The sequence below is a fragment of the Aythya marila genome (assembly GCF_965140915.1).
Source record: "Aythya marila genome assembly, chromosome: 5".
NCBI classification, from domain to species: Eukaryota; Metazoa; Chordata; class Aves; order Anseriformes; family Anatidae; genus Aythya; species Aythya marila.
Window position 1 is genome coordinate 59,747,728 of NC_139046.1, and position 26,385 is coordinate 59,774,112.

The 26,385-nt window shown below is 36.8% G+C and overlaps 1 protein-coding gene across 1 annotated transcript in view; it reads right to left on the reverse strand.

Moving 5' to 3' along the window:
- The window catches only part of OTOG (otogelin), a gene marked incomplete at both ends in the record, with an annotated part of 108,768 nt that overhangs the window by 42,780 nt on the left and 39,603 nt on the right, over positions 1–26,385 (reverse strand). Inside the window, 9 exons of the mRNA XM_082761382.1 lie at positions 843–1,001; positions 4,367–4,393; positions 5,437–5,593; positions 7,073–7,189; positions 8,003–8,122; positions 8,788–8,934; positions 9,986–10,120; positions 10,403–10,541; positions 15,737–15,844. Of these exons, the coding sequence (XP_082617508.1) occupies positions 843–1,001; positions 4,367–4,393; positions 5,437–5,593; positions 7,073–7,189; positions 8,003–8,122; positions 8,788–8,934; positions 9,986–10,120; positions 10,403–10,541; positions 15,737–15,844 (1,109 nt within the window). The remainder of the gene's footprint in view (positions 1–842; positions 1,002–4,366; positions 4,394–5,436; positions 5,594–7,072; positions 7,190–8,002; positions 8,123–8,787; positions 8,935–9,985; positions 10,121–10,402; positions 10,542–15,736; positions 15,845–26,385) is intronic.

A 26,385-nucleotide genomic window follows, 5' to 3' on the forward strand; every position in this document is an offset into this window, starting at 1 on the left:
GTCTCAAAGCTATGATTAATAAAAGCAATCTGGCCCTGGATATTCTGTTACATGAGCTCTTGTGTCAGTTCTACAGACAACAGTTAAATGCTTCTCAGTTTTTCAACTGACCCTTACCCCTTGTTTTTGATTACACAAAGACAGCCACCTTCAGGCTGTCCAAAGACATGATCAGTAGACTATAAGCAGTAAAATTATATTGAGGCTTCAGTGCTCTGTGAGCAGTAAAATTGGGTATGCAGACAACTATAGCATTTAATCAATGTCACAAAGTGCTGAATATATTCTTGTAAGTCTTCTCAACCTGTCTAAAGGTGTGCAAGACTTATTTCATCTGCTGAATTAACAACAGATTCCTTCACTGGGAAACTTAATTCAGGACAGGAAGACACATTCACAGCACACAACTTCAGCTCAAGTTGGAGCCAATGGTCATCTCTGTACAAGACAATAAGTGATGGTGGCAGACTGAGTGAATTAGAGAATACTTTTCTTATATCATCTCTTTCCCATTCTTTTCCATGTCCCAGTTCTGCCTGAGGAAAGGTGGAAGGAGCAACACATATCTGAAGCACTGGGCTACAATACTGGTTTGGGGGCTTCTGAAGGTTGGGGTTAGAGAAGAATTGTTAGTTTTTCAACTAAAAGTATCTGTTTCTAAAGCTAACATCACGTAATTAAACCAGCTAAATCAAAACTTTGGCAGACAACATTAAAGTGCAGAATCAGCTGACATGAAGAGAAAAGATTTTTTTACCCAGGTCTGTAGTTAGACATAGGCTAGTATTCAAGGAGAGAATGTGCTCTGCCTTACTTAAGCCTCTACATTACAGGGACTTTACCATGTGATTTGGGTTTATAAAGTCCTGAAGTAAGCATAAAGCTCACTGCGTGTCCATCTTCTTGTCTCACAGGGAAAACAAAACCATCCACCAGTTTCACTGCCAGTACAAATTCCCCATCCAAGTAGCTGACCAGTTTGTATGGGCCCTTTCCCAGAGCTGCGGAGAAAAAAAAAAAAAAAAGCCAGAATTACCTTTCATGCCCAATGTCACACATGCTTGAGTTCTACATAACAATACAGCACACGAAGAGAAATACATCTCTCTGCTCTGAAAACTCTAGGTGCTATATACTAAACTGTAATGACAACCAAAATAAAGTTACACTCTTTTAGAAAATACCTGTTCTCAAAACTATCCAAATTACCTAGACACAGTACTGAAGAGCTGAAGACTCAAGACTTCGAGACTCAAAACTTGAGACCTGAAGATTCAAGACTTCTCAAGACTCACCATTAGCTTCTCCTTTTTCTCCTTCTCATCCACTTTTCTAAGTTAACTGAGTAATCAGTTAATTGATTTAGAAGTAAATAGTGTTCTACAGACCATCTTGTGATGTAAATTTTTTACTTGTACGTCTCTATCAATTCTTACTATTATTTAAAACCAATTTTACTAGTGTCCACAGTGTGAGGCATTTTGCAGGAAATAGTTTGTTGCTGTCAAATATCAAAGAACTCCTTGAACAAAAAGCTGGACATGAGTCAGCAGTGCGCGCTTACAGCCCAGAAGGCCAACTGCAGCCTGGGCTGCATCAAAAGCAGAGTGGCCAGCAGCTCAAGGGAAGCGTTTGTCCCCTCCACTCTGCTCTTGTGAGACTCCACTTGGAGTGGTGTGTCCAGGTCTGGAGGCCCCAGCACAGGAAGAATGTGGAGCTCTTGGAACGGGCCCAGAGGAGAGCCACTAAAATGGTGGCTGGAGCACCTCTCCTATGAAGAAAGGCTGAGAGAATTGGGGCTGTTCAGCCTAAAGACGAGAAGGCTCCGGGGTGACTTTATTGCAGTTTTTTAGTACTTAAAGGTGGCTTATAAAAAAGATGGTGAGCAACTTTTTACTCAATCAGATAATGACAGGACAAGGGAGAACGGTTTTAAACTAAAAGAGGGAAGATTTAGATTAGAGGTTAGGAGGAAACTCTTCACTCAAAGGGTGATGATGCACTGGAAAATGGCTGCCCGGAGAAGCTGCAGATGCCCATTCCCTGAAGATGTTCAAGGTCAGATTGGATGAGGTTCTGGGCAACCTGCAGGGTGGCATCCCTGCCTTTGGTGGGGAGATGGAACTGGATGATCTTTAAGGTCCCTTCCAAGCCGAGCCATTCTGTGATTCTATGATAACACTGGGAAGCATGACAGGAAGAAATCAGCATTGCAAGTAAAGGAAAGGGCAAATTTTACCTATAGGTAAAAAAGATAGAAGCATGTGAGGTTGTCATTTCACAAATCTCACAATGCCACACTCCTTCAGTTAGTTCCAAGTTCACAGTATTTTGAAATTATTTTTGTAAACTCCTCTGTTAAAAACAGGCATTTTAGACCACACTTGAGCAATTTATTGCACTACTGTTTTACCCACAAACCAGGAGATGGCAAACATCCATCTAAGTTAGAAGTCTCCCAGAACTTCTCAGCTGATAGTTGCAGTTAATACCATTGATCCTCAAAATCTGTTCAAACAGGTTAAAACTACGAACTGAATTTTGAAGCTTGTTCTTGTATTCTGTCTCTCACTAATCTTAAAGGATATTAAGAGTTTTAAAATGCTAGGGAAGCTGCACGTGGTATGAACATGTGGCCCATGCACAGATAAACGTGTACAGTGATATTTGGTTACCTTTAGTGCAGGGAGCTGAAAAATATTTTTAAAAATATTTAAAACATATATTATTCTGGATATGTTAATATACATTTAAGTTTTAGATCTCTAATCCATTCAAACTTGAGAAAAATCTATCAAATGAGAATTTCCCCTTACCAAAGACAAAAGCTCCTGCTTCTAGATTCATGAAAAAAATGTTACAAAAAGTTACATACAAAAAAACTCTGTCTAAAAGAGTTTTTTAACCTTCCTGTCTCCAAAACTAAGTAATTTTTGGCAATGCTACTGTATTCAAGGTAGAAAAGGAAATTTTTTAGGACAAGGATTTTTTTATGTTTTTTTTTTTTTCCACTGGCAGCTCTGGAACATCCTATGTTGAGTATTTATGAGCTGGATTAGCAAGCAGTGGGAAGATGAGATTAAATAAATATATATTAAGCATGTTTATTGCAAACTTTTCCAATGTACAACCCTCCCGTATTCCAAGTAATTTGTCAGTGAGAAATCAGCAAAAAATAAAACTGATACCACACTTCAGAAGTTTATGTTACCATCCAACTTCACTACTAACACACGCTACTGCCACAGATGTTAGAGGCACTGCCATTTCCATCTGTTACAACTGCAAGATTACCTCATCTCAGGCTGTATTTCATTTATAAAACAAAACATAACAGAAATTTAAAACTGAAACCATCTCCTATTCAACTGAACTTTATTTAAATTAATTTAACAGCTTAAATAGTGATTTAGCTAAAATTCCACTGAATTATCAACTTGAACCTACTCAAAATCTTTTCAACCAGTATATGTATCAGAAATGGTAGCTTCTTGGCCAGATAGCTTGGGGCTGATATGTCGCACAAGTCCCTCCTAACTTAGACTCAGTTCTTCTCCAAGATCTTATTTGGGGTAAGCTGCTGCAATATGGAGTCTAATAGAAGACCAGAATATCCTGATAGACATGCTTCTATGTGAGCATGATAAAAAGAGTTATAGAATAAATAGCCTCAGTCCTGATCGTTCCTTATATCAGGCTGGCTTACAGTGCTTACATCTATGCCATGTCTAACAATGCAGACACCCTCAATATAACTTTAAAATAGTCTTCATAGAGATTCCAGTGCTACCACAGTAATACAGAAGCACAAACTGTATCCAGTACCAATTAACCACTCAAGAACTTTGTATCAGTTTTACACCTTTCTCTGAGATCCATCATAATACACCAGCAATACTTGTTGCTTAGGAATTTAAAGCTAAGTCAGGCATAGCAAAACAGATAGTTCAACATTTAGTCACAGAAAGTTGAATTATATTAATTACTAGCTCTCTCTGGTGGCTGCACATGGGATGACCATTGGTTTAACAGAAACAACAGGTATCAAGTTTTTGACTGCATTACTCCTTAAGCAAGGAGTGCCACTAGTACTATGGGGCTGAATATTCTATTAATTACTTCATTGTTACCCATAAACATATAGCAACTGAGATACACAGACATGGGCCTACATTAAGAGGATCATTAAAAGCCTTTGGAAAAGCAAAATAAATTAAAAAAACAGGTAAAACAGATTATTCGTTACTTTAATAATATATCATTTGCAACTGTTTTCATCAACACAGTATTTTTAAACAAAATACTACGAGTAATATAAACAAACCAAAGATTCTATATTCTTATTATCAGCTCCTTTAGGACTTACCTTTGTTGAAATATTCACAATCATAAGCTAAAAAATAGAAAGAAAAGAAAGAACAATTGCACACATTCTGCAGATAAACAGGTTTTCCATTATCCTTTATTGATTGAGTTGTAAATCAACTATTTGGCTGAGCTATATCACACATAAGCATTTGTTCAAATATTTATTATTGCTTAATATTTATTTCACTACACTGATTTAAATAAAACATTACTTTCTAGCAGAAATCCTAAGCTTATGTATCTATAGTTGGCTTTTTGCGACCTCTAGTGGCTAAGGCTAAACTTTGCTGTCTTTCCATGCTCATTTTGAAACACGCATGCATCGTTTCTATCAAAAATTATGAACAATCCTCTTGCTCTACAACAAATTTCCTGTGACTCTGAGAAAGCTGCATGTTCTCCCTGTGCCACTGAAAAGCTGTAAAGATGTGGTTGTTTGTTTCCTTCAATCCTTTCTTTTTTTTGCCCTCTTCCACTACATCTTTGCGGAAATGACTGTCTTGTGTTAGACATTTGCACCAGGTGCCATAGAAAAATGTCTCAGATTTTTATTTTATTTTATTTTATTTACAACCTCTCAGCACTGCTGAATGGGAATAGCAAGATAATTACAAAATTCTGCTTAAAATCCTTTATTTATTTTTCTTTCAGAAGACTTATCTTCTACATTTGTACTGGAGGGAGCACTAAGGCACAGCTATGTTTCCTGGACTCTGTTAATTTTTCTTTTTAACAGAAGTTCAGTTTGAGGGATGTCCTTCATGCCACATCCTAATATCCATTTACCATGACCTCTCCTTTCACATCATGGGACAAGGAAGAAAAACTAGAAGTGCATCACTCCAATATGGAAAGGAATATGTGATCCAGCTACACAAAAATGAGCATGGAGATTAGTGAGAGGCACACACTCATCTTTCCACCCCACAGCCACTCATGCTGTAGCTCTGCTAATTTGTCTTAAGAGTTTCCTTCCTGGTTTTAGGGAACTCAGTGTGTTTGATTTTTCCATAAGGGGTCTCATGAATACAGTGGCAGCCACTGGCCATGCTTGTTAAGTAAACTTACGACACACTCTAGGGGATCTCCAGTCTACAGAAACTCCATGCTGGCAGCACTGATGGGCATATGCTGACACACTTGTACAGAAACACTCACAGTCACCTCCTTGATTACAACCGCATGTATCTGTCAAGCAGTTTGAGTAAAACCAGGTGACATCAATCTGGAAATACAAATATTACTAATTAAAACTATTCATACAGACACTGGCAACAATCAGCACAAAGCCACAATTCCTTCAAAATTTAACATATAAGACTTCTATTAAAGATTTGAACTTACACATCTTCTTGAAATACAAGAAAAACAGTGTATTAGAACATATCATAAAATCTTGTACAGTACTCAGTAATAATTAAATCAATGACCCACTACAAACATGCAGGCTGAGATGTTAATATGAGCTCATTTTGCATGCCTTTAAACCATAATAAACTATATAGAAGCTTATTAAATAAGAGAAACTCTTTCTAAACTGACCACAAATAAATATATCCCAGGAGTGTTAATAACGCTAGATACATGTAAAATGTAAGAACTAATAAAATAGATGGAAAACTTTTCCCATGAGAGTGGTTCATTCTCTTCGTGTAATTAAGCAATTTTATGGGACAGCTTGTGATTTTCCCCTCAGATTACTCTGAAGTCTTGTCTTAAGGGACAAAATTTCAAAGAAATCTGTCAATGTTAATTTGCTTATTGAACTGTTATACATTCTACATGGATTTACACTTAAATATTTACAGACATAAGGAACACAACTGATACCTTTTACAGTGAACTAAAACCAATGTTTCATTAATACAACTTTAACATTGCCTTCCCTTTTCCTCCAAAATAATATTATACAAAACAACCCTGCAAGATTCCTTGTTGTCTTTCATGAAGAATCTCCTTTCTCCCTAGGAACCCTTCCGACACTTACAGTTTCTACACTATGCACACAGTTTCAACACCAGAACATCTTGGGATACGTCACTCTCCATATAACACCTAGCCCTGGAAATCAGCTCTCCCCATTCTTGAACTGAGCCTGAGCCTGATGACTGTCTGAACAAGTTGCACGGTTCATTTTACTTAGGTGGTTGCCTGAGTGAGGAGATGTATGCAGTTTTTTTCTAGGAATGAGTTTTTCACCTGTAAGACTGCCTAGAATAAGCTATGAATTTATTTAAACATGCCTGAAAAATGTGCATGTTATGTAATGCATCTGAGCAAACGAAAGCGAGTTGTTACAATTCTGTAGATTTTTGTGCTTAGAATGAAAAACAAAAGGTAATACAAATTGGGTATAATCTTGTCTCCACTCATTGTAAAGGTGACTAATAGTACTAACCACATTGTAAAAAGGCTAAACAGTGCCAGTGGTATTATATGGCATATATAATGTCAACAAATGGCTCATATAATGTACAACAAATGGCTTACTGTCTAAGTTAGCTAAGTGCAGATAGTCTTTGTGACAGGCCCAGTTAAACACTCCCATTTTAGAATCAGAATAAGTATGGGTTAGGCTTTCTTCATATCCTCTTTTGCTACAGTAGTAAAAATTACTCTGTTATGGAAGACGTGAGCTGAAGAGTAAAGTTATCTCTAGTGAGATGTTCACTTGCACATCTTTCTACATGTGACCCCAACTCACCACTGGATGGCAAGCTTCAAATGCTTCACTTAACAGTATTCCACATTCCTTCTTGGCAAAAGGCTCTCTAAGTGGATTCAAACTGCATGGATTTCGAATGTCAGAGCTGTCAACACACTTAACAAGAAAGCAAAATGAAGGGGAGAAACTTGTTTCATTAGAACGCTTGAACTTACAAAATATAGTTTTGTTTTGTGTGTTTTTTTGTTTGTTTGTTTGTTTTTTAAGAAATGTAAAGCACAAAAAATGCATCGTTTGAGAAACTTAAGAGAGAATAAGATATGGAATTTAAAGGGTACGCTAATCAGCAGAAATGAAAAACACATAGTTTCATTTGTCTGACAGCAGAAGGAAAACATATACACACATATAGCTCTAAAAAGGGTTGCCACAAAGTCTGAATCTGTAGTCTTTACTTACCTGAGCAGTCAGTTTAAATAAATAGCAAAGATCATTTAAATAGCTTTCATTAGAATGGTCAGAAATCAGGTCTTTTTACGCTAGCTACTATGAATTTATTTTGCAAGACATTTTAAGGAACAACTTCAGAATTTATGTGCATTTCACAACATACTGCTTCACTATTTAAACATCAATATTCTTTATTTATATAAAATATACATTTATATAGATAATGGATTTCAAACTATATTTGCAGATCTGTTACTTAACTAATGGTTACACTGAATAACTGTGGAACTGTTTATTTTATATTTTCTCTAAAACACTCTACTGTGTAGAAACAAAGGCAATTACTTTGTTATGCTTAATGGATTATGATATCTCTAAGAACCATATATATACTGTCTTTTGCATTGCTGCCTAATTGAGACTTCGGTGAATGCACGTCTTAATTTATTCTAGATATATTGGATGATGTAAAAACAACATATATAAATCTACTATCAAATACATTATTTTTCCAAGTACCTCTACAGCTGTCCAACTGTTTCCAAATTCTTGTGAGTTTGTTAGTTCAAAATTATCTGGAGTCCTCAATTCATTTATTGTTTTCAAATCAAAATTTCCACATAATCCAGTCAATTCACCCTGAAACAACAAATAACAAACATAACATATTTCTTTCTACAAGATATAAAACACTACCAATCACAACTGCTTTCAAAAGTTGCTTCATACATGTCCGTCTTCTGTTGTTTCATTATAAATTTGTCAGGATTCAATCCTTTTCAGCTAATTTCCCCCAAAAAAAGTCCAGCTGTTTGTGATAATAAAGTTGTGAAAGATACTTTATTTTGCTTTATTTTGACAACATCAGTATTATTCCCTTTAAACTGTGTATCTCTAAGCCTTTGAGAAGAGAGCTGATCTTTTGTTCAGAGAAGTGACCTGCTTGCTAGCAATTATTTTTTTTATATATTTTATTTATTTATTTATTACATTTCAGCAAAATAGCACCTGCTCCAGTCAGGCAGGGAATGAGTAATGTAGAAGAGTGTTGCCCCGGGAGGTTTATTTCTGCTGTTAAAGAAGTTAGACAGTAAACAGTGAATGGGGGGGGAAAGAGATTGTAAATGAGAATGATTAATTTAATTGACAAGGTAGTTAAATACCTCTCTTCTCACTGCTATTGAGTTCCTACAGGCTTCATGACATATTGTCTGTTTTCTGAACAATGACGACATACATTTACTTAATAAGATTTACACGAAGATTTCAAAGAAATGGCATTAAGAGTATTGACTTTCACTTACCTGCCACTGATGACCCATCTGTACATGAACTGTTGTTCTCTGATCCCAAAGAACAGTGATGTGCTCATCAGGAAAATGAACAACAGTGAAAAACCCAGCTTTCCATAACTGTATTTTTTGTAATTTGTCCATGTAACTAGATGAGCTCTATTCAAAATAAAACAAGATAGCTTATAATGTAAATAATGTATCCACAAAATGTTCACTTGATAGGAACATGTAAGTAAAGCGAATGACACAAATGGTTCTTAGACAGAAGTCCCAAAACTGAAAAAAGACCACAGAGGAATCAATGTTTAACCGAAAGCGGTCTGGATTCTTCCTGTGAACAGTGTTGGATTTTTATGAATTTATTATTTTAAAAGTTGATTTTATATCAAATTTACAGTATGAGTAATGACAATTAAGATAAAACTGTTAATGGTTCATCATGGAGGTATAAAATTCACTTAGGTATACAGCATTGCATTCAGAAGGTCTTATACATAATCAAAAAAGCAGCTGGCTAAGTGTGCACGGAGCATCCTCTTGAAATAAGTGATTGTCTAAATATGTACAAAGACTGCCATCTTCCTTACAAAAAGCATTTTTACCTGCATACAATATCATTCAGATGCCAAATTATTTGTAGCACAGACTAAGATGTCTGTTTTAATTACAAAATACCTCACACAATGACAACACTTTCTCTGTGTAGCTGGTTTGTAAACTAACAATAGTATTACTTATACTGAAATTACTATAACTACTAAATATTACAGTGACAGAGTTTGCAGTTTGGCCATAACAAAAATGATATTTTTGTTTTGGAGCATATACCAGAAACTGCAATTTAATTTTTTGCAGAAGTATAAGAATATTCCTTCTATACAACTATACTCCAGAATTAATTAAAATCTTAGTTCTAATGGAATTAATAGCAAGACACCCACTGACATCAAAATATCTGTATTTTTCCATAGACACATCGAGGCTAAATTATAATTGTCTAACATTTTCATGAAATATAGCCAAGATTTTGTTTAAGATTTTCATTCAACAATACAGGTTTGATCAGCATTCACTGTGAAAACATTTACACCTCAGCTACATAACTGACACAGTTTTGTTTGTTTTTTTTTTTGCCAACAAGAAAGAAAAAAAATACTCAGAGAGAGACATACTCTGCCTTTTAGCAGTATTAAAGGCCGACACTTACTGGATTCCCAGTTTCATCATCAAATATTAGAGAAGATTTTCCAACATTAATGAAAATATGTTTTCTGCAAATGATTCCAGTATTAAAGCAGTTAATATTCTCTATGATAACTGAGAAACTGGTTGAAGAAGTACCCTGCAAAGAAAAAAGAAAAAAAAAAAAAAAAAAAAAAAAAAAAGGTACTTTTAAATATACTAATATAATGATATATATTGTTACATAGTTGAAATTAGTAGAAACCTCTGTACATTATTATGTGATGTATGACTTAAAGTCTAAGTAACACCAAAGCTTAAATACATGTAGTACTCAATATAATGTACAAACAGGACACAAGTACAAGGGTAGTTTTTAACAGGTAGTTTTTTAATCCAGTTTTACATAGGCTTAAAAAAAAAAAAAAAAAAAAAGTCTCACCTTTACTAGATAAGCCTTACAAGCTCCAACAAAGTCAAATGTAAGTCCATCAAATGTTCTGTAATGTCGATCACCATATGCAGTACACATGGAAGGGCAAGGATGGAAGGTGCATTGGAATGATCCATGCTGGCAAATGCTGCAAAATGTATGACCAACAGTGGTAATATCAGCCATAACCACTGACAAATGATTATACCTACTGCATTAAGCAGCAGAACTACTAAGGACATGTAAGTATGAGGACTATGGACTGAACCATTATGAAACTTTAACTAGAAGCAGCATAAATAAATCAGTTCCCTAATTTTTATTTATCACGTATTGAACACACATAGCCTGTGTTCCTTCCTGTTGGACTTCATAGGTTCCAGAAATTTCACACATTGAAAGGGCATTTCTTCTGTTGTAACAAGAAAAGAAAATGCCACCCAAGGTAACACAACTTATTCCTCAGTTACTCATACCAGCAACGGGCTACAAGGATAAAGCTATCTCTGTCAGGTTCTCACAGTACATTTGTTTCTATACTAGCTGATTCTTAAATCCAACAAGCAATGTATCCTACTACTACCATGCTTATTCACTCTATGATTGAATGGGAATTTTGCATAAGTAAAGAAGGAAGAAAAAAAAAAAAAAAAACAACAATACTGCTATTCTGTTAGGTTCCTTGAAAGAACTGTTTTTTGTTGCTGTTGTTTTGTTTGTTTTGTTTTGTTTTCCTGATACATTGGTATTGTCACAACCAAACCTTAGCCTAAGAATAGTTCAGTCAGGTTCTGCTTATGGCTACTTTAAGCATTAATATGCTTTCACCACACATACAGAAAGTGACTTTTAGGACCTTTCTGAATTACGTTTGCTTTGTAACTACCTAACAGCAAGGCTTTGCAGCACTGAATACTGTGTATTCCTGTGCATCAACCCATTGGCATCCGAGTTAACATTTCCAGAAATGTCATATTTACAAATAATGGATAAAATTTCATTTCCAGTTTCCACAAGTAATTTTTTTAAATGTTATTTTTTAAAAATCACTTGTACACAAAAAAAAAGTCCCCTGATAAAGGCAGCAAAGTTGGGGCCCAGGTAACTTTATCACAGCTATAACAAGATGTATGTTATAAATATAGGTTTAACTAAATGGAGAATATAATTTCAGCACATACCTAAGTTTATTTTCAAAGTATTAAACGATGAATTACCTGATTAAATGAATGTTACATATTTTACAACTAACATATGAACCTGACTTATGGAAATATTTGATAAATCACTGATGTTTGACATCTCATACTAAAGCACCAATAAAATTTTAAGTTTCATATCAGTATAACTTTTTATTTTCTACTCATATTGCTATGAGATCTGACAGGTTTAGAACACCATTGTTCGTATAAGGACTCCAGCAATCAAGCAAATAAATGCATCCAGTTCCCTGCAGCACCATGCTTCCTTCTGCTCCTTTACCACATAACTTGTACCAGCTTAAGTAATTTTCCATGTTTTCCAACACTCCACTTAGAAGCAAGCTTATGTTTCATATATCTATATACCTACATGAAGTATTTGGTTAAATTCAGTTAAAAGTACTACACGTTAAAAGTGTTTGCCATAACAAAGCACAAGTAGAGTGCAGTGGGACTCACCCAGCCAACTCTTAAAGCACTGCCTAAGGCAGGCACCCAAGCTGATGGAGAGAGAAAGGCAAACGAAGGAAAGTACACATGGATGGAAAGAGTAACTGCGGCTTCTCATGCTCTCTGTGAAACATTCGGTTTCAGTTATACTCTGGAGAAGAAACATTTCTTAAAATGCGAAGAGTAGGAAACTCCTTTGCAAGTATTCTCTTTCAGGAAACCTAATATATTTACAGTCCTAAGGAAGGGCTTAAGAATATACTAGGTCTTCCATGTCCTCTGCTCCAGTCTTTTTGCATATTAAGTAAACTAACATTTCATTATCAGAACCTAGAGAGTCCCATTTGGAAAAGTAGAACTACTAGCTGCTTTCAGACTTTGACTATCCTTTTTTAATATGTATTTTTAAGAAGTATTTGTTTAAGAACACGGAATTGAGCAACCTATAGAGACTAAACAAGCACGGCTACCTGCAACATCTATCTTACCTGGCACAACACAGCACCAAAATGCTACTCTGGTATGTTCAGTTGGTACCACAACCATTTCTGTTCAATCTCAGAATCACAGAATGACAGGTTGGAAGTGACCTTCAAGGTCATTTATAATTCTAACCCCATCTTCCACTGAACCAGGTTTCTGAAAGCCCCATCCAACCTGGTCTTAAACACCTCCAGGGATGGGGCATCCACAGCTTCTCTCGGCTGCCTGCAACAGTGCCTCACCACTCTCTGAATGAAAAAAATTCTTCCTTATATCTAATCTAAGCATACCCTCTTTTATAAGGTCTCCCCAGAGCCTTCTATTCTCCAGGCTGAACTCTGTCAGCCCATTTTCACAGGAGAGGTGCCCCAGCCCTCTGATCACCCTGTTGGCTTTCCTCTAGACTCACTCCAACAGCTCCATGTCTTTATCAATTTGAGAGCCCCAGAGCTGAACGCAGTACTCAACATGAGGTCTCACAAGAGACAAGCAGAGGGTGATGATCACCTTCCTTGGCCTGCTCGCCACAATTCTTTCAATGCAGCCCAGGGTATGTACAGTTGGCATCCTGGGCTGCAAGAACACATTGCCAGAACACATCAAGTCATTGCAACTCTTGGAGTGCAACCATACAGCCTATTCTTTATCCACCGAGTGGTCCACCCATCCAATCCCAATGTCTCTCCAATTTAGAGACAAGGATGTCATATGGGAAAACAGCAAAAGCTTTGCACAAGTCCACATAGATGACATCAGTTGTTTTTCCCTTACACACCAGTGCTGTAGCCCCATATCATAGAAAGCCAACAAAAATGTCCAGCACAATTTGCCCTTAGTAAAGTCATGTTGTCTGTCACCAATCACTTCTTTGTTTTCCATGTCCCTTAGCATAGTTTCCAGGAGGATCTGTTCCATGATCTTGCCAGGCACAGAGGTCAAACTGACTGGCCTGTAGTTTCCTGGGTTTTCCTTTTTTGACTTCCTAAAAATGGGATTTTTATGTCCCCTTTTGTAGTCAGTGGGAACTTCACTGGACTGACAGATCTTCTCAAGTACGATGTTTAGTAGCTTAGCAAATTCATCCTCCAATTCCCTCAGGACCCTTGAATATACCTCATCAGGTCCCATGGACTTATGCACGTTCAGGTTCCTTAGATGTTCTCAAACTTGATAAACTGTTTAATCTAGCCAGTATATGTTCTGGCTGTTGCACTGAAAACCAAATTAATCCACCTCAAAAACTGGGAAACACAGAACTGCAGTTCAGCCATACTCCTGTGATAGATTCAAAAGTCCCTGGGATTCCATTAGTACTTTTTCAATATAAGAAATTACTTAATTTGTCATTTTACTGTTGGACAAGTCAGATTAATAGTTATGTTGCCCATACTAAATGAGATATGAATGATAATTAACGCTATTTCCATGCATTAAATAGCATCATTGTCATTGTAATTGTTATGACTGTTTAAACGGTCTTGCTGAGTGTTCTCATGCTTTGCACAAGCAAAAATGCACTTTTCCTTTGACATATCAAATATACTCAAGCATGCATACACAGCAGTCTCAAAGACCTTTGCACTTTGCATCAAATGTGTCACTTCTGTAGAAAGCAGAGCTGGTTGCAGACTCCGTGTCAGTGGACAAATGACTGCCAAAAAGTCATTATCACTTCACTTGTCTTTGCTTCTTGGATGTGGAAGACTTGAAAAGCCATAAGGATTATACAGAATTAACAGGCCTGGCCTCAGAAAAAAATACAGAAGGCTTAATATCCAGTCTTTTCACCTGCACTGCTGCTGCCTTTGGTGAAGTCTCACACAGATTGAATGGAATATAATAGTTCTTTTTGATGCAAGCAATCACACACCAGGTCCAATTGGAGAGGCCTTTGGAAATAAGGGGGTGAATAACCCGGGTCGCTTTACCTGCCTGCCCAGTGGAGATGGCTTGTAAGTCGCTTCACCAGTCGACCAAAGGACTACAAATATCTTCTAGAGCAGATACTGAGGACCTGACGAGAGGCAGAGGTAGGCAGTCAGCACAAGGCTGGAGGGGGCAACGATATCCAGACAAGGCAGTGTCTAGCGCTGACTGGACAAGCCTTCACTGTGCGAGGCTATAGTGAGCTGCACAGGCCAGGCACAATAGTTTACCAGGTGAGACCAGTTAAATGTTCCTGGTAAGCTAAAAGAAGGGAACAAAAGGAAGAAACTGCTCTGCTGATAAGCTGAAGGCTACAGCACTACTACATGATCTTGATACTTGACAGTATAGCTGATTTTTCTGAGGATCTAAACAAACACTTAGTGCCAAGTTGAAGCATTCAACAGTAGACAAAGAAAACAGGTGGCTCCATCAGGAAACAAGTTTGTATCAGGATTATGCAGATGTGGTATGTTTTCACATCTTAGCTTTAGTGAAGCTTATTGAAATGTTGTACCATGTTCTACTGAGAGCACTCAAGGATACTGCGGAGTAACATAGCTACAGAGAATGAGCTATATTTACGACACTGGACAGTGAAAGGATCAGGTCTCTGCATATCACTGAGTGGTCCTATCAACCAAAGTCTAGTGGAACACTTCCTTTTATTGCCAATTCATTCATCAGTTATCTTACCACACACAAAGCCAAACAATATATGTTACTATGCTCTGAAAATGGAATTGCTCAATACTGTCCTGAACTCATCATTGTAGCAGTCCACAGGCTTATGTTTTGGGCTCTCAGACTGCTTAGATTCTATGATAAATGTTAAAATGCAGAAGAAGGAAGTTTTGATTTAACAAATGTCACTTGGGTGTAATATTTGAAGAATTTTTCCTGTACTCTAGGAACATTGGCCAAGGAATATTCATTTTGACTATCTTGACAGAATGACAATCTGTGAAAATTTAGAAAAATCAGTGATTTTTCTAAATCACGCTTTTTCCAAATTGAAAATTGCCATTTTTTTTTTCCAAGTTTCTATCCCCAAACAACATATTGTTTTGTTTTGTTTTTAATGTAAAAGTTTCCTCAAACAACAAACCCTAAAAAAAGTCATTTTAATAGTTCTTTGAATGAGTAGAAATACAAAATTAGGGTGGATCATTTATTAGAATCTAGTATGAAATACAAAACATGAAGGTAAAAAATAGAGCAATAATCAAGTCAGAGCTAAACAACTAAAATGAAATAAACATGTAACTAGATCTGCACTTACCATGTATGACACGAAGAAATCACTTTGTCACCTGGAAAATATTCCTTTCCTTTCCATGAACATGGACATTCATCTGCTTCCAAGCACACATCCCCATGCTTAACAAGACTAATAATAATAACAAAAAAAGATATACATTCAATAGAAGTAAACCTGGTATCTACATGCAGAAGTATTTTCCTAAACTTTACGATAATTTTACAATTATAATTGAGAAATAAGCCATTTAAAATCTGATATTGAAAAGGCATGATTTTATTAATATTTATATACGTGTAATTTGGTAATTTTCTTTCACAGGTATCTGCATATTGTATCTTTAGTAACTACTAGCACTTGGGACATCCAACCCTTCAACCAGCAATCTAAGTTTTTCCAGATCTCCTCCAAGCTTTTCCAGATTTCTTTTAACTTAGTCTATTAAGGGTTCAAGGACAGGTTGGATAGGTGTCCCTGCCCATGGCAGGGGCCTTGGAACTAGATGAACTTTAAAGGTTCCTTCCAACTCAAATTATTCCATGCTGCTATGGTTCTAACTGAAGCAGAGTTTCCAAGAGATGGAAGAGTCATCACAGGCTTTGCTCTAGTGGTACAAGCCCAACAAAAATCACGAAGTTATTTATTCTAAGAATCTGTGTTAATTAAATGCATATTAATTAATTAAATGCATGTTTCTTATTCCTTACTAGAATTAGAGAGCTTCCATTTGCTGCATAGTTTTCCTATATCCATTGGCAACCTCTTGCTTCGTGAATAATCTAATAACTATCAAAAGAGTTATCCCAGATGCATGAAATGAATTAAGTACATATTACTGTATGAACAGCAGCTTACCTTCAAGCAAGAAATCATGAATATACTTAGTTTTATTAACACAAACATTCCCACAGACTTCAAAGGAAATTTTCATGATAACACAGAGAACCATATGCATAGCTATTTGCAATTCAAGACAAAAAAAGAAAATGCAGTTCAAGCTATACACCTGTGTTCGTAATTACATCTCCTCAGGTACCAGATAAAAGCTGAAATTAAAAGAAAAAAAAAATGTGGAAAACCATTCCATTAGCAGAGAAAGAATAGAGGAATTTTTGTCCAGCAAGACAACATAAAGCGACTAGTCTAAATTTTAAAGTAAAATATTTTTTGCTTTTAATGATACCCAGTGAAATTGAAATATCAGAATTTGATAATTCACAGATCTCATACAGATTCTACAAATAAATCTTAGGAAATATGCAAGAAATACTGAATGTTTTTATTTAAAAAGCTTTTTTTTTTCTTTTTTTTTTCCCACTGAGCCTAAAAACACAGTTGTATTTCTTCCAAAGCTTGATTCATTTCTCTAAAATATTTTAATGCTATTTGTTAGGCAAGCAGGTATCAGGATCAGGTGCAATAACTGACAGAACACCTTTGATGACAAATTTATCTGCCAAACGTAAACTGTGACTTTTGCGAATGTGAACTCTTAAAAGTTTACAGCAGTGACTTCAACTTCTGTAGCTCCAACTTATTTTGTGTTCTGTATCTGTTCCTGCAAAGAATCCTGTTTGATACAACATTAAAAGCTGCAGAAAGTTGCTATGTACCATGTTAATTACATAGTAAAAGGATTTCTTAAAGGTGACATACAATCTAAAATTATCCTTGTATTTAAATGGCATGTTTTGAAATGTATTTCTATTAGGAAAAAAAAAAAAAAATCTCATAAGCGTTGCTATTAGATTGATAATCTTTTTTTCTTTTTCAAGCCAAATTCATTTGGAATTACAGTACCTCTCAGGAATAATATAAACTCTATGCAAAGTCCCCTGCGTTCCTACAGTTTTCTGAAGAAAACAAATTAGACCTCTCTGACACTTAGCACTGCAGTTTGGGCAAGACACTCCACCACGGACAACAGATCAGAGGTGCAAGGCAGATCTTTGACAACCAGAGCGATGACGCTGTTTCATTTCCATGGTATGCAAAAGGAAAGATCTAAATTTGCATTCAACACAGAACTTTTTATTTACTCATATTAATGAATTCCTGCTTTGTGAACTATGATTTAGATGCTTCTTCAGTGTTTTATTTATATCTGATGGAAACTTAAAACTCCATAGCTCTTCTTAATAGGAACAAACATCATCAAGAAAATAAAACTACATTAAACTTAAAAACTTATCCTCCTAGAAATGTAAGTGTTTCTTGTAATCCATGTTTATTTCAACTACTGTGCCACTTGAAGACAATCAACTGGGAGACTGAAATTCCCACTGGTTTGAAGGTCAGAACTGAAGAGAGCACATTCAGATACAAAGAGCATCACACTGACAAGGAAACATTAAATACAGTATCTTCTTCTGGGTGGTTAAAACAGGTGATAACAGCCTTCTCTCTTGTGAAGCCAAGCAAGTGGATAGATTTCAATGATCTAAGAATTCACCACAATTAAATGGCAGGCCTCACATTGTTCTACTTTGAAGTATCAGACATTTTTCTTAACACACTTTACTGTCCAACTTGCAGTGAACTGCAAAGATACAAGGACAACTATCCTATTGCACCGTCCTTAACCAATATTCAGTTTCATTACTATTTCAGTATTGTCTGTAGTTTTGCTCATCCACATACACACAAATATTTAAATACTCTCAGTAAAAGCATCATTAGAAGCAACATGTCTCATGGCGATGAACAAAAATCTCTTTGCTTCTGCAAAGCCCACAGATTTGGGCCAGAATTTTAAATAAATAAATAATAATAATAATAACAATAACAAAGTAACTCTTCAACAGCCCCTGCCAGAACAGTTTTTAACAGGTTGTGCATCACACAGTTCTTTACACCCTTGGGCAATAGCATACTGCCAACTGATTTATGCAGCCATGAGCACTTTTGCCCCATCAACAAATCTGCTCTCAGAGGGTTCCACAAATCATCCTACAAAGGTCAGTAATACTATACAGGGTAAAAAGAATGAAATAAGCAGCAGGACATTTCTAATACCAGAAAGCCACCCCCACACGACTTCCCTAACAAGAAAACTGGATAAACAAACAACAACAAAAGCAGATGTTGAGTGTTTTCTTAATTGTTTGGGGGGGGGGGGGGTACTTAAAGTGTACCAATTCTCATATTTTATTTTTAAATAAAGAAATATTGAGTAAATTCACCAAACACCAGACATTTCACAGAATGCTTAAGCATTTTTATCATACCCTTGCTGTACCTTTCTGAGTTACCCAACTCATTTTGGTGCTTCAGCTAAGATGGTCAGATACCTGCACTTCTGCAGTTTCATCCTGTGCTGGTAGGACCCTTGCATGCAGCTTCACCAGCAGCAATACTGGTGCTAAGCAGAGGGGGGCATAAAAAGAAATTAAAAGAAACAGGAGTGACAGCTTAAAGACAGAAGGTAGGTGAGAACAAGAACATGAGAGAGAATGACCAAGATTCATCTAGACTTCTGTATTTTGCAACCTCTTTTGCAGAACCTCCCCCCCCTCCCCTTCAGCTCTTTCTAGAGGCTTCTGAATATTTGGCTCACCCAGTTGCCTGTGTCTACTCTGAAAAATCCCTCAAGCAAAACATAGGTCATGCAATAATTTCTACTAATACAAGTTTTCTTACTACCTAGTTCAGTTTGTATTTGAACCTTAATTGCATTCTTCCCTCATTGTTACATTGTTTTTTCTACAGATGTTTATAAGATGATGTAAAATTCACTGTTTTCTTTCTGCAAATAAGAAAATGAATTTTCTTTTAGAAGAAAACCTTTCAAGAATGTGTTTAAGCTCTTTACATGTTATTTGATACAGTATACCAGCTCAGAAATACAGTGACAATTCTGACATTTTTGGAGGAAAAACAATATGTCACAATATCCCTTCCTCAATTACAAATTTCATTACAGTTACAGGACATTAAAGCTTTCAGTTTACTATCTTCTCATAGCTTTGTTTCATGGGAGCAACAATTGATGGAAAAAGAAACAGACCTATTAATTCTCATTACATTAAAATAGCCCAAGTTTAAAACTTGGGTCTGTGATGTGTGAATGATTATAACTCAGTGTGCCAACACTGGTGTGATTGGAATTTGGTGTGGGGGGGTTGTAGGGGGAGAGAATACCTGCCATGGGAAGGGATACCACCCACCAGACCAGGCTGCCCAAAGCCCCATCCAGCCTGGCCTTAAACACTGCCAGGCACGGGGCATCCACAGCTTCTATGTGCAACCTATGCCAGTGCCTCATCACCCTCTGAGTGAAGAATTTCTTTCTTATATCTAATGTAAACTTACTCTCTTTATGTTTAAAGCCATTATCCTGTGTCCCATCACTGCACTCCCTGATAAACAGACAAGAATGTTGTGTGGGACGTTATCCAATGCTTTGCACAAGTCCAGGTAGATGATATCAGTTGCTCTTCCCTTATCCATTACTTCTGTAACCCCAGCATAGAAAGCCACCAAATACGTCCAGCACAATTTGCCCTTAGTAAAGCCATGTTGGCTGTCACCAATCACTTCTTTGTTTTCCATGTCCCTTTGCATAGTTTCCAGGGGGACCTGCTCCATCTTGCCAGGCACAGAGGCGAGGCTGACTGGCCTATAGTTCCTTGGGTCTTCCCCTTTTCCCTTTCTAAAAACGGGGCTTGTGCCCCCTTTTGTAGTCAGTGGAAACTTCACTGGATTGACAAAACTTATCAAAGATGATGGACAGTGGCTTAGCAACTTCATCCTCCAGTTGCCTGAGGACCCTCAGGGGTCTCATCAGGTCCCATGGACCTTCAGATTGCACAGATGGTCTTAAACCTGATCTGCCCCCTGTGGGAGAAGTTCTCCATTCTCCCAGTACTTGCCTTCACCTTCTGTGATTTGATGGGTGAAGTACGGTTATAGATTAAAGTTAAAAGAAAATTAAATTAATCCAGACCAAGATTTCACAGAAGTTTCAAAACACTGAAAAGTTAGCAGAGACTCCTCTGTTCAGATTAATAGTATTGTAAAACCATGGAGTAGTAACAGAAGTAGTAAAAATAATTACTCTGCATTTGGTGCTGTGTGCATTGCTAGCCATTGACAAAACCCTCAGAATATCACAGAATCACAGAATTTCTAGGTTGGAAGAGACCTCAAGATCATCGAGTCCAACCTCTGACCTAACGCTAGCAGTCCCCACTAAACCATATCCCTAAGCTCTACATCTAAACGTCTTTTGAAGACTTCCAGGGATGGTGACTCCACCACTTCCCTGGGCAGCCTGTTCCAGTGCCTCACAACCCTTTCGGTAAAGAAGTTTTTCCTAACATCCAACCTAAACCTCCCCTGGTGCAACTTTAGCCCATTCCCCCTCGTCCTGTCACCAGGCACGTGGGAGAACAGGCCAACCCCCACCTCGCTACAGCCTCCCTTGAGGTACCTAAAAAGAGCGATAAGGTCGCCCCTGAGCCTCCTCTTCTCCAGGCTGAACAAGCCCAGCTCCCTCAGCCGCTCCTCGTAGGACTTGTTCTCCAGGCCCCTCACCAGCTTCGTCGCCCTTCTCTGCACCCGCTCAAGCACCTCCATGTCCTTCTTGTAGCGAGGGGCCCAAAACTGAACACAGTACTTGAGGTGCGGCCTCACCAGAGCCGAGTACAGGGGGACGATCACCTCCCTAGCCCTGCTGGTCACACTGTTCCTGATACAAGCCAGGATGCCGTTGGCCTTCTTGGCCACCTGAGCACACTGCTGGCTCATATTCAGCCGACTATCCACCATCACTCCCAGGTCCTTCTCTGCCTGGCAGCTCTCCAACCAAAATATGTAGTGGAGGGTCTCCCCATCTCCACAGCAAAATATTAATGGAAAAAAATTGTTAAGTATTTCAGTACATGGAAATATAGATAGATAACCCTCAGAAATAAACAGTAATGTATATTATTAAACAACTTAGTTGAATCAGTCCAAATAAAAATATCTGTCTTCAAAAAGATGACTTTTGCTTCTGGTGGCTTTTCTATAATGAGATGCTTGATAATGAATGGATTACAAAAACATTCAGCAGGTGTAGCTCTAATGTTCAGTTTTCTCCTTCTGGTAGGGAGATTTAAAAGGATGCATTTAAGATGCCCATTTATATGCTAAAAAAAAAAAAAAAAAAAAAAAAAAAAAAAATCTCACAGGGAAGGAAGAAAATTCCCTTTACAAAAAAAAAAAAAAATTAAAAATTAAAAATCTGTGAATACCAGCTCTTGCAATTTTTTTCTTCGTTTTTTAAAGATGTGTAATCAGTTTTAACCCTATAGTGCTATTAGAACATGGTGTACTTAAAATAAATCCCTCGGGAAAAAATAAAAATAAAAATAAAAATAAAAATAAAAATAAAAATAAAAATAAAAATAAAAATAAAAATAAAAATAAAATACCATAGCTATCAGACATCACTGGTTAAATTCAAGGTGTGCAGCCTAACTAGACTGAACCAATATTGTTTAATGTTTAAAATATCTTGACAAATCCACTGCTCTGTGATGAGGCAAAGCCATTCATATTACTCCATGTTACAAGTTCTGTAATTTCTAATATTTTTATATACAAATAATAATAATAATAAAACAGACTCCTATAGTTAATCAGAAGTGCCCTCTAAGATGTGGGTAAAATGGCTTTCTAAAAGATATAGAATCTCTTCTTCCATGACTTGTCTTTCTTTCATTATATCTAGTATAGCCTGCAGGTTTGTTATCATGAACCATGAGACAGATAAACCTGTAATATTGTCACATTCAATCTCTGCCCAATTAAAAAAAATCAGAAGTGTTACAAGGTAATCCTTAACATGCAACAAAACCTGTCTTAGGTTTTCAGTCCTTTTTTTATTTCTTTGTGGTTCCTGGGCCAATTCACAGGGAACATCTGCAAATCTATACCAGGGATTCTCAGCATTACAGTATTGAGATTGGTTGATTCCTGCAGACCCAAGAATTACATGTATCCTTTACCACTACTGCTGGGCCACACAAGTAGCTTAGAAACTGATGTAGGGTTTCATCACCTTTCTTAAATTTCTATTCCCATCCATCTTCTAGGAACAGCTGCTTGGTAGGGAGAATGAAGACAGGCTAGAAGAAAAATTATTTTTTGTTGTACTCAGGTCTTGCTTTCTATACCCCAGCTTTTTGCCAGAGTTTCACAGACCACTATTGAAACAAGCAGTGAAACAGACACAGATAATCATGTATTAAAATGGAAGAACACCAAATTTATAATCTACTCAGAGCAAACATACAGAAAGACTGCATGTACACAAACATTATCACAGAATCACAGAATCATCTAGGTTGGAAGAGGCCTCCAAGATCACCTAGTCCAACCTCTGACCTAACACTAACCAGTCCTCCAATAAACCATATCAATAAGCACTACATCTAAACTTCTTTTAAAGACTTCCAGGGATGGTGACTCCACCACTTCCCTGGGCAGCCTGTTCCAATGCCTAACAACCCTTTTGGTAAATAAGTTCTTCCAAATATCCAACCTAAACCTCCCCTGGCACAACTTTAGCCCATTCCCCCTCGTCCTGTTGCCAGGCACGTGGGAGAATAGACCAATCCCCACCTCACTACAGCCTCCTTTAATGTACCTATAGAGAGCAAACGTATCTATAGAGAGTATAGATATATCCACCAGATAGGGTGGATTCCTCCCTTCTACATGCAACTGATCAGTCATCTGTTACTGATTTTTAATAGTAAGTTTTATTTACATTAACAAAAGGTGGAAAAAGGTCTACAAAACATAAGCAGTGAAGATGGCAAGAGAGAACTGTACACTTCAGAATCCTGATAGATATTTACAATTTGCTTTATTTTAAGCACAAGATGAGACCATGAAACAAAAGTACATGTCCAAAAAGAATTCAAAATAGTATTGTAAAAAATAAATATAGCTTCCCCAAAGTTGTGTTCACCACATGCTATGTGGGAGGTGTACCTGAAAGATAATACCCCTGCTTTGTATGGAAAACTGAGTAGGGAGAGAGGAAAAAGAAAAAAAAGCAGATCAAATTTCCTTGTAGAGTTTTAGATGTGAGGCAAGTGTGTTTCAGAAGGAAAATAATTACATATGCAACATGACATTACATATGTATTTTTACAATTACAAAATAGGCAATTACATATGCAGCCTCTTTGATGCTATGATATTGTTAATAAATCCCAAGACATGTAACCACATAAAACATTTACCTCTTTATGGTCTTTAGAACAGTACCACCAAAAATTCCAGTTAGCTTTTAACTATCAGTTTGAAAAGCTATATACAGTGCATATACAGTACAGTATTTGAAACTGTAGACTTTATAAGGTATAAAACAGCCAAATCTAGCTCTTGCTGCTGTCTGAGGTAAAATAATGTCAAGGAGGGAAAGGAGAAAATACAGTTAAGTTTCTTTTTTCATTCACATTGAAAATGACTGTTTTCAGCAACACTAAGAGCAGCTTATAAACAGATTATAAGAAATAATGAATGAAAAGCTGGTGGTTTCAGAGTTCATTGTTGGCCTGACTCAAGTACATGGAAAACTAATAGAAAAGGACAGGCACAAAACAGCATACATTTAAGCTATGCTTTTTGATACACATGCCAGTATGCAATGATAATACTGTTTTTTCCTCTTTGCAGACCAATTAAAGACTCTTGTCTTCATATCAGAAGAATCACAGAATCACAGAATTTCTAGGTTGGAAGAGACCTCAAGATCATCGAGTCCAACCTCTGACCTAACACTAACAGTCCCCACTAAACCATATCCCTAAGCTCTACATCTAAACGTCTTTTAAAGACCTCCAGGGATGGTGACTCCAGCACTTCCCTGGGCAGCCTGTTCCAATGCCTCACAACCCTTTCAGTAAAGAAGTTCTTCCTAATATCCAGCCTAAAACACCCCTGGTGCAACGTAAGCCCAATCCCCCTCGTCCTGTCACCAGCCTCCTTTTCTCCAGGCTGAACAAGCCCAGCTCCCTCAGCCGCTCCTCATAGGACTTGTTCTCCAGGCCCCTCACCAGCTTCGTTGCCCTTCTCTGGACATAGGATAAGTCATTTGAATCATAGCAACCCAAAACCAGAAAACCAGAGAATGCAACTCCAAGGCTGAATTTACACAAGCTGTGTTGTGAACAGATTACATAGATTTCTGGAATGCAGGAAAAAAAAAAAAAATATATATATATATATACACACACATACATACACACATACATACATACATATATATTATTTAAACAGAGAAATGAGAAATAATGAGAAAAACACAAATGAAATGCTTATTTAAAAAAGAAGTGTAGCTCTACAAATGTTAGCAAAGCAGAGTAGAGTAATTCAGGAGATTTCAGGAGATTTAGAGTAATTTTAGGAGATTTAATGTTCTATCTCAATTGCTTCTAAAGCAGAAGAAAACTACATGATCATAATTTTTACACCATGAGCACAGTAACTCAGAGTAGGAATTACCTCCCATAAATTGAAGTACTTACAGTATAATTACTTGTGTCTGATCTATCCGCTATAGATTAAAATGGGGTCATGTGAATGACACCCACAAAGATAACTGCTACTTTACACTATGATATGCTTATTTTGTGTTTAATTTCTATTTCATGCAAGTTCCACTAGAATGTACCCTAAGCACAACAAATGGGTACTGCTGGAAGTATTTTGAAATATTTGAAAGAATATTTCAGACTCCAGACACTAGATAGGCTAAAAATAAAAACACTAGCTTCTTGAAATCTTAACACCAAATTCAGTAAAAACAGGACTTTTCTCCTTCTGTGGAAGTATGTGTTAAGTATTTTTCAGGGTACCATGATATAATAATCACCTCACTACACTTCTGAAAAAAAAAAAAAAAAAAAAAGTGTAGCTTCCTTTAAATGTTTCTTAACTGTGATATATACACTTCTCTGCACAATGTTTTTCATTAGTTTACCTAAATTAAATAAAGAACAAAACATGCTAACCTGACCCAACTACTGCTGTAGTCAGGTTAGCTTACAGATAAATGAATTGGTTTAAACTGGTACAAGATCTCAGAAAGGAACAAAAGCATGAACAAAGAAATGAAACTAATGATTTCAGCTCACGAACTAATGTTAAGATCAAAGAAATTCCATGGCTATTTTTCTCTTGTAAAGTTGACAGTGTCAACTCAGTTTTATATTTCACTAGGAAGAACTGGTTGCCTAGAAAGATGAGTAGAAACAAATAGTTGGTCATTTCTACTTCATCAGTACCAATTGGTATTTCTGGTCCAGATCCTAAGCTTGTGGTACCATTTCCTAGTTCTGTCCTAAGTGCAGAGGATAAGGTCCTACACCTACACAGATTTATATTGGCAGAAGTCACAGTAAGCTGTAAATACTGTAAATGTCTGCCTCAACTTAATTTCAAAATCTTAGCACTGCACATTTTCACTATGGTACCGTACTTTCAGTTGGACTGAATTACAGGTTCCACTTCATGTGAACAGTTTGAAATTTCATGGTTTTGAATGTTAAAATGAAATACAACAGTCTGGATAGCAATCTTTTAGCATAGCATAGAAAAACTTACATGTAAATGAGTGTAGGCCCACAGATGTCACCCGAGCTATTTCAATTCATTTTGACTGAGAATCTGGC